At 47.0% G+C, this 12,205-nt stretch overlaps 1 protein-coding gene across 2 annotated transcripts in view; it reads left to right on the top strand.

The window, feature by feature from the left end:
• Positions 1-1,416: 1,416 nt before the first annotated feature.
• zc2hc1a (zinc finger, C2HC-type containing 1A) overlaps positions 1,417-12,205 on the top strand; it is a 28,177-nt gene continuing 17,388 nt past the window's right edge. For both annotated transcript variants that reach the window (XM_073830468.1, XM_073830467.1), the window contains exons 1-3: positions 1,417-1,534; positions 2,216-2,286; positions 3,805-3,921. In XM_073830468.1, coding sequence (XP_073686569.1) covers positions 1,519-1,534; positions 2,216-2,286; positions 3,805-3,921 — 204 coding nt within the window. In that variant the 5' untranslated portion in view covers positions 1,417-1,518. The remainder of the gene's footprint in view (positions 1,535-2,215; positions 2,287-3,804; positions 3,922-12,205) is intronic.

Below are 12,205 nucleotides of genomic sequence, written 5' to 3'. Positions count from 1 at the left end.
TTAAAAGGAAAGCGCAGATCCCGATCTACATATGCATCATGTTCGTGTGAATCATTCGTGATGCAGCTTCACCCACAGGAGAAGTGAGAATAAGGGTTTTTATGCATCTTTGCAAATGGTCTTTGTTAATAATATGCTTGTTGGCAAGTTTCACCAATAAACACAGCTAAATGTGGCTAAAGTAAACATTACGGCTTGTAATTCCTCAGCAGAGAGGGGCGGGGCGAGCAGAGCTGATTTGCATGTAAAGGGACCATGCAATAAAATGAGTTGATTTTTTGCAGAGCTGATTTTCACAAGGTAAAAGGGTGTTTTTTTACACTACTGAGAATTTTTAACCAAAGTATATTATAGACTTGTCATTAAGACCCTAAAGAATCATATGAACTTGTAAAAAAAATGAGCATCCGATGACCCCTTTAAAACTTTAAGAAACCCAGTAAGCGTATGCGACGGGTGATTCTAAACAAGCATGGAAAGTTTTAAGGAGATCGGACCACTGCTGGTGCTATAACAGTCATAAACGTTACAAAACATAATATTTCTATGGTAAATTATGTGGATTTGACAAAAATGCTATTTTAAATATTTGATTTGGGTGGTTACAAGCTTGCTAAATAATGTATTTTTTCACATGTGCTTTACACATTGTATTGTTTTCCTGCTCACTTTCTCTCATGTTGTAAATGAGGCTGATTTACATGCCTGATTCACTAATGTGATGAGAATGAGTTGACTCGTTTCATTAGGTGTAAAAAAAAGTCTCTCAAAAGGAAGATTGAATGAAAAATATGATTCATTGTAAGTAAATCAGAACGATTTGTTTGCTTATAAAACATTGATTTCTCATTCAATCAGTTTCTCATTGATACTCATTGGTATGTGCCATTTCAGATAAAACATTGCTGCCCAGATGATTTCACTAAGTAAATTCCAGACATTGCAGCTGTTGCTAACATGCATTTCCCACCACACATGGCAGATGTGCTGGGATGCTACCCAGCAGCAATCCAGTTTTTAAACAAGGCCTCTATTGTTTGGCATTTCGTCCAAAACACATGTTGATTGTTGCTGGCCAGGGCCATGTGAACAGGATCCTTGAAATAGAGAAATATGGTGCAATATGGCTTTTGGCATGGACAATATTCCTTTATTTTGCTTTTGCAAATAGTAGCTTTGGGTCTGGAAATGTGCCATTAAATACAATAAGAAGAAAAACAAATTGCAGAAATACGAACCAGAAGTATTCATGCAGACAAATGTTTTATTTTATTTATTTATTTTTTTTTTTTTAAATATCGTCAAACATCAGTGGTTATTAATCTTTCTATTGTAATGCCCAGTCTGGTCGCCTCCCACGTCCCACCTAGCGGCCAGTTGCAGGTACTGCACGGCGTTTATTTCTGCAGGGAAACGGGAAAAGACCAATCAAAAATAAGGATACTGCCATGTAGAGCGGCTGCCTAGAAGAGCCTAGTTGCCACAGCATCGTCCTTAGTGTCTTACCAGGCAAGAAAGATGGAGGAAATAGACGGTAAGGCTTTAAATAAACAAAATATGCCTATGTAAATATTTCGAATATGAGGCGTCTTACCTTTAACACTCAATACGCGTGGTTTCACAAAGGAGAGCAGCTTTGGTTTATTCGGACGCTGTTGTTTGAGGTTGTCACCATGGAAGAGAATGACGTCCTGTAGGAAAATACTGACGTTTAACTGTTATTTTTTAAGGGTTTATAAGTACACACACACACACACACACACACACACACACACACACACACACACACACACACACACACACACACACACGTAGATATATGGATAGATGAAGTGCTTTAGTTGTGGTATTTGATTCATGTGAGCTTTTGGTGATTTGTTTTGGTTTGTAATAAGTAAAAAAATCCCATGTCAGATCCTTTACATACAATTCAGGAAATATTTTCTTCTGCCCTGCATCTTTACATATTAAAGTTCCTGCCTTGTCAGTCAGTCCCTCAGTTGTTTTGCATGGACTGACAGGAGTGACCTATTTTCTCATGCTTCTGCTTGATCTGTTCTCACTTGTTTGTTTAGCTGATCTAAAACCACTTTATATGAGTGAATTAATCGGCACACCCAAACAGGCTGAACTGTTGATGTTTATCATTTTTGTGGTTGTTTTTCTGTTTAATCATGTTGATCTGTTACTATTTGCTTTTGTGTTTTGTCTACAGAATCTCCTCCTGTTTCTGAAGACCTGCTGCCTTGCAAAATATGCGGAAGAAGTTTTTTCTCAAGGGTTCTTGTAAGTATTTTTGAATGGATGATGAACTGACAGCTTGTGGTTGATATGAATCTTTTCATTCAAGCATGTAGATATAAAAATACAAATCCCAACATGACATTCTAAATTAAATGTATAAAATAATATATTTCATTATGTTACAGTATGGGAATTATTATTTGTTGTGTAGCAAGTTGCAGTATGATACAAAATGTACACTACAGTCCAAAGGTTTAGAGTCTCACCAAGGCTGAATTGATTTTATTAAGAAAATACAGCAAAAACAGTAATACTGTAAAATGTTATTACAGTTTAAAATAACAGTTTTCTATTTCAATATACACTACCAGTCAAAAGTTTTTGGACAGTAAGATTTTTAATGTTTTTTAAAGAAGTGTCTTCTGCTCACCAAGCCTGCATTTATTTGATGCAAAGTACAGCAAAAACAGTACGATTTTGATCCTTCAGTAATCATTCTAATATTCTGATTTGCTGCTCAAAAAATATTATTATTATTATTATTATTATTACTATGATTCTAAAAAAAAAGCTGATTAGAATTTATTTCAGGTTTTTTGGTAAATAGACAGTTCCGAAAAACATCATTTATCTGAAATAGAATTTTTTTTATAACATTATAAATGTCTTTATCATCACTTTTGATAAATTTAAAGCATCCTTGCCAAATAAACGTGTTAATTTCTGCCGTTTTTGAATGGCGTAGTGTATCAGCTTTTTATTTCAGATAAATGCTGACATTTAAGTCTTTCTATTTATCAAAGAATCCTGAAAAAAAGTACTTGACTGTTTTAAAAATTGATGATGATAATAATAATAATAAAAAAATTCTTCAGCAAATCGGCATAGTAGAATGAATTCTGAAGGATCATGTGACACTGAAGACTGGAGTAATGATGCTGAAAGCTACAGCTACTTTAGCTTTGATCACAGGGATAAGTTACATTTTAAAATATATTCAAATAGAAAGCAGTTTTTAAATAGTAAAAATATTTCACAGTATTACTGCTTTTGATGTATTTTGGGTCAAATAAATGCATACTTAGTGAGCTGAAGAGACTTCTTTAAAAAAAAAATGTCTGAAAACTTTTGACTAGTAGTGTATTTTAAAATGTGATGGAAGAACTGAATTTTCAGCATCATCACTCCAGTCTTCAGTGTCACATGATTCTTCAGAATTTTTCTAAAAACTGTGGTACTTTTTTTTTGTTTTACCAAAAAAACAACATTTAATCGAAATACACATCTTTTGTAACATTACAATAGTCTTCATTGTTACTTTTGATTAATTTCCTGTCTTATTGTGATTAAAAATACCAATTTAATTCATTTATAGTACATTATGTGTTGCCCAGCAATATACTAACCAATTATGTTGTTATAGTTGGTATATCAAGATTAGCAGCAAGGGAAGTATTTCTCTCAGATCACAAAGTAAACACAAAACCTTTATATTATTACTCAACCAACGCAGTGCTGTCACGGTTAACTGATACCTTTCCATCTTATTAACTGTTGCAGAAAAAACATGCGCAAATCTGCCAGAAGACAGCGGCAAAAAAAAGGAAGGTGTTCGACTCCAGCAGGCAAAGAGCAGAGGGGACCGATATTTCTACAGTCAAACCCATAAAACCAAAGGTGAGGAAACAACCAGACATAAACATTACAACAACACTTTTACACAAGTTGTTTGGATATGGATCTAGTTCACCTTGTACTGCATTGGTTCCCTTCATGTTCACAACTGATAGGAAGTGAACCATGAGTGATTACATAAAGTGTATTAATCAGACTGCTGCACATTCAGATTTCAGAAACTTAAAATCTACAGTGATATCTGCAGTGTCACTGCATACATTGGCAAAAGTGTTGTTCACCAACTTCATCTGCCTAGAGACACTGGCAGCAGTTTCCAGTACAGTATAGCTACTACTAATAATACAAATAATAAAGATATTTCGAAAAACAACGGTTTACTCTGCCTCAACACGCTAATATCTGAATTCAAAATTCATAGAAAACAAAAACCTCAATGCTAATCTGCAGTAATTAAAAATAATTTTCCGTAGACTTTATGGTTTCAATTTAAATAATGTTCAGATTGAATAAATGCAAAAAAGGAACTGTGTTAATGGGGTCATGACATGGATATTTTTACTGTTTTAATATGTTCCTTGAGGTTTACTTATAATGGTAACAAAGTAAAAAAAAATGTCATTTTGACTCTCTTTCTGAAACAACCTGTTTTTAAGAGGTGTGTCCTTTAAGGCTTCTCAATAATTGGCCGCTGTTATGAGTGGCTTATGTTATGTCATAAGACACAGTATCAGCACCCCCCTGCTAGTGGTTGTGAGTGATAAAAAAGGGGTAATTTCCAGACAAAGCATTATGAAATAATTTACTTACCATTTGTGATGCAGCTGCAGTCAGATGTAGTACTGCTTTCTTTGTGAACTCTCCATTAAAGCCTGTTCACAACAAGAATGATAATGATAACTATAATTGCGTCCACACTAGTGAACGATAACTGTCTATTTTTGTTGCATTTACTTGACTTCAACCAATAGATGTCCTCAGCATGCATGTTTCTAAACAGTGAATCTAGTTCCCCTTCAGTCGAATCACTTCGACGTTACATGGGAATTCGCTTAGAATCCAATCATATCTGAGCCTTATACAAAAGGCCAATGAAAATTGGCGAGTGGCATTTGCATGATGCGCCACGCCCCGTACATACGGGTATAAATAGCGACGTCATGCGCCAGTCAGACAGCTTCTTCGCTTCAGATCCGTCTGAATGTTGAGCCTGCTTTCTCTGCTAAAGAGTCTACAATCTTCAAAAGAAAAGAGTTCTTCCAGAGTTCCTGCTCTCTCTCCTGACGTGCTGCAACTAAAAGAGCTTATCCTTCTGCAGCCGTCAGCGATCTCCCGCGGGCTGCCGTTTTCACGGCCACTACAGCCGCTCTGCTTTCCAGCGAGAGAGTCCCGTTGAGTGCACAGCCGCCCCGCGGCTTTTTCCCTGGGCAGACCGGGAGCTAAAAGAGCAATTTCTCGCGGCCGTAAGACGTTCTTTTCAGAATGGCTTTTCGGCCGTGCGCTTCAGGATGCGGTAGTTTCCTCCCTCCTGCGGACGGACATGATCACTGCCTCACGTGTTTGGGGAGTGAGCACGCTGAGGCAGCGTTCATGGATGGTGAATGCATTCATTGCGAATGCATGACCATGAGCACGCTGAAGTCCCGCCGCTCGTTCGCGAGGCGGCTCCCCCCGTCTTCCTCTCGCGGTCCGTCGTTAAGCCGTCAATGCTTTTCGGCCACCGCGGCGAGACGCGGGGGGGACTTAACTGTCACCGTGCAGAACGCACCGCCGGCCCAGAAAGCCCTGCGGTCTTCTGTCACACAGCGTGGTCCCGTCGAGTTCCCGGAGCAGTACGCTTCCCCGCCCAGCGGGCTGAGCGTCTCCTTCGGTGCTCCTGCGGAGGATGAGATGTCGACCGCAGCATCAGAGGGAGAGTCGGTCGGCGAGGCGGACGCTTCGGCGGCGCGGCCCCCTCCAGAGGTGGCCGCTCCGTCTGAGGTGGACGTTGAGCTATCGACTATGCTCCTCCGGGCCGCCAGGGGGATCGGTCTGGAGGTGCCCCAGGTGCCCCCGGCCGATCCTTCTAGGCTGGATGATTGGTTCCTGGGGAGGGCCCCCGCGGCTCCACCTCGCCCCCCCTCGGTCCCATTCTTCCCGGAGGTGCACGAGGAGCTGACGAGATCCTGGCGGGCCCCCTTCTCATCACGGCCCCGCCCCAGCTCCTCTCCCCTCACCACCCTCGATGGCGGGGCGGCCAGGGGGTATGCAGCGATTCCCCGGGTCGAGCGCGCTGTGGCGGTGCATTTGTGCCCACGCGGCGCTGCCACCTGGAGGGATCGTCCGCATCTCCCGTCCAGGGCGTGCGAGCGCTCGTCCGCCCTTGCGGGCCGCGTTTACCACGCCGCTGGACAGGCCGCCACCGCCCTGCATGCTATGGCGATCCTCCAAGTTTATCAGGCCCAGGCCCTGAAACAGCTGCACGAGGGTGGTCCCGACCAGGGGGTTATGGAAGAACTCCGCGCCGCCACCGACTTCGCCCTACGGGCGACGAAGGTCACGGCGCGTTCCCTTGGTCAGGTGATGTCCACAGCCGTGGTCCAGGAGCGACACCTATGGCTCACTCTGGCCCAGGTGGCAGACGTCGACAAAGCTCGCTTTCTTGACGCTCCTATCTCCCAGAGTGGCCTATTCGGCGACACTGTCGAGGACTTTGCCCAGCAGTTCTCGGCAGTCCAGAAGCAGAGGGAGGCCATTCAACACATCCTGCCCCGCCGCGAGTCCAAAACCATCCCGCCGCCGGTGGCTCAGCCTCCCCCCGCTCGTCGCCGAGGGCGCCCCCCCGCGGCCCCCACCAAACCTGCTCCGTCGCCTGCTGAACCCAAGAAGGAGACGGCCCGACGTCGAGCCGGCCGCGGGGGCGTGGCGCCGCCCGCCTCTCAGGGACCTGCAAAGAACACCCGCAAGAGAGCCGCGAAACGTCCCTGACGCCGGCAACCCGGAGGTGGAGAAGTTTGTTCTTCAGGGGACGAGAACATCTGCGTCCCCGCTCCCGCTGGAGGGCCGGGGGATGTTGTGCACTTTAACGCTGCCGCCGGCCCATGGGTCGGCGGTACCCACAACTTCAATAAAAGAGCAATTTCCTTCACCTCCGGGGCCTCGGCCCCGTGTTCCCGTTCCGGGCGGCACCAGGATGCCCTCTCGGAGCCGGACTCGGAGCTGTCTTTCGCCAGCGCGGGAACCTGGGAAGAAGGTAGGCCCTGCTCAGAGCAGCTTGTCTCCCCTTCCTGTTCCCCCCCTAGGCTGCCCCACCACGGTCACGTCGGTCAACGTTCCCTTGACACCCCTGTCGAGGCGCTTGGGGGCCTGGCTTCAGCTCCCCAGCCCCTCGCGGTGGTTGATACGGACGGTACGTCTCGGCTATGCGATTCAGTTCGCCAAAGCTCCGCCCAGGTACAGAGGTGTCCTTCACACTCGTGTCCACTCAGACACCCACGCCGCTGTCCTGCGTGCAGAGGTCGCAGTCCTACTGGCGAAGGATGCGATCGAGCTTGTCCCTCCAGCCGAGATGAGGTCAGGGTTTTACAGTCCCTACTTCATCGTGCCCAAAAAGAGTGGTGGGTTAAGACCCATCCTGGATCTCAGAGTCCTGAATCGGTCCCTTCTCAGGCTGCCGTTCAAGATGCTCACGACGAAGCGCATGCTCTCATGCATTCGTCCCCAGGATTGGTTTGCAGCCATCGACCTGAAGGACGCGTACTTCCATGTCTCGATTCTTCCTCGCCACAGGCCCTTTCTTCGGTTTGCGTTCGAGGGTCGAGCATACCAGTACAAAGTTCTCCCATTCGGCCTGTCCCTCTCTCCTCGCGTTTTCACCAAGGTTGCGGAAGCGGCCCTGGCCCCTCTTTGGCTGTCAGGTTTCCGCATCCTCAACTATCTCGACGACTGGCTTCTGATAGCCCACTCTCGAGAGGTGCTTTGCGACCAGAGGGACCTGGTGCTTCAGCACCTCAGCCGCCTGGGCCTTCAGGTCAACCGAGAAAAGAGCAAACTCTCCCCAGTGCAGAGGATCTCTTTTCTCGGCGTGGAGCTGGACTCGGTCTCCATGACAGCCCGTCTCACCAACGAGCGCGCTCAGTCGGTGCTGAGATGTCTAGATTTATTCAGGCACAAGACAGCGGTTCCTCTAAAAACTTTTCAGAGGCTCCTGGGGCATATGGCAGCTGCGGCCGCGGTAACGCCGCTGGGCTTGCTTCATATGAGACCGCTTCAGCACTGGCTACACGACCGAGTCCCGAGACGGGCATGGCACCGTGGCACACTCCGGATTGGCGTTTCCCCGCAGTGTCGCCGCCTGTTCAGCCCGTGGTCAGACCCTGCCTTTCTCCAGGCCGGAGTACCCCTGGGGCAGGTGTCCAGGCACATCGTGGTTTACACGGATGCCTCCACCACGGGTTGGGGTGCTGTGTGCAACGGGCAAGCAGCTTCGGGCTCCTGGACAGGACCTCGACTGCAGTGGCACATCAATTGCCTCGAGTTGTTGGCTGTGCTTCTGGCCCTTCGTCGCTTCCGACCGACGTTGCGTCAGAAGCACGTACTTGTGCGTACCGACAGCACTGCGACTGTGGCTTATATCAACCGCCAGGGCGGCCTCCGCTCCCGTCGCATGTCACAACTCGCCCGCCGTCTGCTCCTCTGGAGTCAAACGTGGCTAAAATCGCTACGTGCCATTCACATTCCGGGGGAACTCAACCGTGCAGCCGATCAGCTCTCACGGCAGTCCACCCTCCCTGGAGAATGGCGACTCCACCCCGAGACAGTCCAGCTGATTTGGAGGCATTTCGGGGAGGCCCAGATAGATCTGTTTGCCTCCCCCGAATCCTCCCACTGCCAGCAGTTCTTCTCCCTCAACGAGGTATCCCTCGGCAGGGACGCTCTGGCCCACAGCTGGCCTCCGGGCCCAAGTACGCCTTTCCCCCAGTGAGCCTCCTTGCACAGACCCTGTGCAAGATCAGGGAGGACGAGGAGCAGGTTCTCCTGGTCGCCCCATACTGGCCTGCCAGGACCTGGTTCCCAGAACTCATTTCCCTCGCGGCAGCCCCTCCCTGGAAAATCCCCTTGAGGGAAGGACCTTCTTTCTCAGGGGATGGGCACTATTTGGCACCCACGTCCCGATCTATGGAATTTGCACGTCTGGCTCCTGGACGGGACGCTTCAGACCTCGCCGGCCTTCCACAGGCCGTGGTAGAAACCATCACTCAGTCCCGAGCCCCCTCTACAAGGCAGGCGTACGCACTGAGGTGGGGTCTATTCGTCGACTGGTTTTCCTCACGAGAACAGGACCCACAGAGATGCACGATTGCAGTAGTGCTTTCCTTCCTGCAAGAGAAGTTGGAGCGCAGGCTGTCCCCTTCGACTCTCAAAGTGTATGTTGCCGCTATTGCCGCACATCACGATGCAGTGGATGGATCATCCCTAGGTAAGCACCCTCTGGTCGTGAGATTCCTCAGAGGCGCTAGGAGGATCAATCCTCCCAGACCGCGCCTCGTACCCTCTTGGGACCTCTCCGTCGCCCTCCAGGGCCTGCGGGGACCTCCCTTCGAGCCCCTCGCCTCAGTTGAGCTTAAGTTTCTGTCATTGAAGACAGCGCTCCTGACTGCGTTGGCCTCCATCAAGAGGGTGGGGGATCTGCAAGCTTTCTCTGTCGACGAAGCGTGCCTGGAGTTCGGGCCCGGCGATTCTCACGTCATCCTGAGACCCCGGCCCGGCTATGTGCCCAAGGTTCCCACCACGCCTTTCCGCGATCAGGTGGTGAACCTGCAAGCTCTGCCCTTGGAGGAGGCAGACCCAGCTATAGCATCGTTGTGTCCAGTCCGTGCTCTGCGCACTTACGTAGACCGCACTCGGCACTTCAGACGCACTGAGCAGCTCTTTGTCTGCTTCGGAGGTCAGCAGAAAGGGAATGCTGTCTCCAAACAGAGGTTGGCGCATTGGGTGGTAGAAGCCATCTCCCTGTCTTACTTGTATCAGGGAGAGCCTTGCCCCTTAGGCTTGCATGCCCACTCCACACGGAGTGTTGCATCTTCCTACACGTTGGCACATGGCGCCTCATTAGCGGACATCTGCAGAGCTGCCGGCTGGGCGACACCAAATACCTTTGCCAGGTTTTACAACCTTCGCTTAGAGGCCGTGTCCTCCCGAGTTCTGACAGGTGACCGGGAGGACGGCTAGTGTCGGCTTGCTGCGCCATTCCCACGTGGATCCGTGCGCTATCTCCCAGTCTGTTCCCTCCGGCGAACCTGGGTCCTCCATGCCCCTCAGTCCGGGCTAGACGCGGAGTAGCTCTTGACTGTGCTCCTGCCGGGTCTCCTTCGCCCCGCAGGTTGTGGCTATTTTTCTCTATATTTTTCCAGGGGTCAACCAGAAGGCCTCTGTTTCCCTCGTATATCCCTAAAACCCCCTTATGGATATATTGAATTTCTTATTTTCACATGGACAGAATTCATGTCTCCGCCCCCCCAACCCCTGCTTCAGTTTCTGGCATCCCTGGGGACCCCCCTTCTCGGGCCCCAGGGCGTTGGGAAGGTTACGTTAACGTCCGCCTGTTGACACGTCCGCCTGCCGGCACGTGGTCGTTGCGTAACGCGGCGCAGGGACGTGGCTTGTTCCATAGGGTCAGTTCCCATGTAACGTCGAAGTGATTCGACTGAAGGGGAACGTCTAGGTTACGTAGGTAACCCTCGTTCCCTGAAGGAGGGAACGGAGACGTTACATCCCCTGCCACGTCCCTGTCGTCGCGCTGACGCCGGCTCAACCCGGCTCCTCAGCGAAGAACCTGTCTGACTGGCGCATGACGTCGCTATTTATACCCGTATGTACGGGGCGTGGCGCATCATGCAAATGCCACTCGCCAATTTTCATTGGCCTTTTGTATAAGGCTCAGATATGATTGGATTCTAAGCGAATTCCCATGTAACGTCTCCGTTCCCTCCTTCAGGGAACGAGGGTTACCTACGTAACCTAGACGTTTCTCTTACATAGTCAATGTAGTGGAAATAAAAACTGTAAGATCTCTTTTCTACTACACCTTCAAAGATGGCTAGACAATGTTGTCCAAACTAGCGCTGAATTCCTGAGGTAATTTTATGTTTTATGTTACTCTGTTTGCTGTGCAGTGTCTGTTTGCTTCTCAACAATGTCGTCTGCCATTTCAAATGCACAAGCCTTTTAAATTTGAATGAAGTCTGATTAGCTGAAAAAGTTTTTAAAAAAAATAAATAAAAAAGTTTTGAAAGTGATCCCAACGATATCGCTGCCCTGTATCATTATCGTTGTAGTTGTGGTATTAACACTGCTATTCTCTTAAATTCGAAACTATTTTTAGAATGTTATCTTTATAGTTATAGTTATCTTGGTGTGAACGGGCCTTTACACTGTGCCTCGGTTACAAAACAACATGCTTTGAAGAATAGGGTTGGGTATCGAGAACCGGTTCCATTTTAGAACCAGTTCCAAAAAAAAAAAACGGGTATTTTGATTTCGCTTAATGATTCCCGCAGTCACATTTTAATGTGATTCTTAAACTATTTAAGTGCAGGAAGGAAAAGAACTTGCGCACACATCTGAAGCGCAAGCACACAGAACAGCGGTCCTAATGCGGCTTCCAGACCTGTGTCTGTTCTTGAACAGCTTCGTGCATTTCCACTGGAGAAAATGTTGTTTCGGTATGTGTAACAGTATTTTTAGATCTGTGTTTGGTGTTAAAGAGACAGCTATCTAATAAACCTGCTGCCTGTCATTATGTTAATCACAGAACAAAAGAAAATCGTTAACTGACTGAATATCATTTATAAATGTAATGAGGATTAATCAAATTATTTATGAAAAGAAAACTATTTTTTTTAACTTAAAACAGTGTTTTTAAACTTTTGATTTAAATTTCTGCATCTGACATTTGTTCGGTTTTATTTATTTATGCTATTGCTAATTGATTAGTTTGTCTTTACCAGTTTAATCTTTGAAATTTATATTAGTCTAGATATTTTTTTTTCTTTTTCTTTTTTTTTTCAGTAAAACCATAGTCAGAAGACAGAATAAACATGTTTGACATCTAAATGTTTGACTTCATTTATTTTATCTTATTTTATCTGAAATAGGAATCGATAAGAATCAGAATCGATAAGCAGAATCCGAACTGGAATCGGAATCGGTAAAATTAAAATGATACCCAACCCTACCGAAGAATAAACTATCCACTTGTTCCTTACACTGGGATCCTTCTATGTGTACAAAGAGCTGTTTAAACCAAATGCGTCAAAGCGAACGTTCTTTCACATCATTTGTCCTA

The sequence above is a fragment of the Garra rufa genome, chromosome 24 (genome assembly GCF_049309525.1).
Source record: "Garra rufa chromosome 24, GarRuf1.0, whole genome shotgun sequence".
In the NCBI taxonomy this organism is placed as follows: Eukaryota; Metazoa; Chordata; class Actinopteri; order Cypriniformes; family Cyprinidae; genus Garra; species Garra rufa.
The sequence above is the reverse complement of the archived record's forward strand: the minus strand, read 5'-3'. Positions and strand labels throughout refer to the sequence as shown.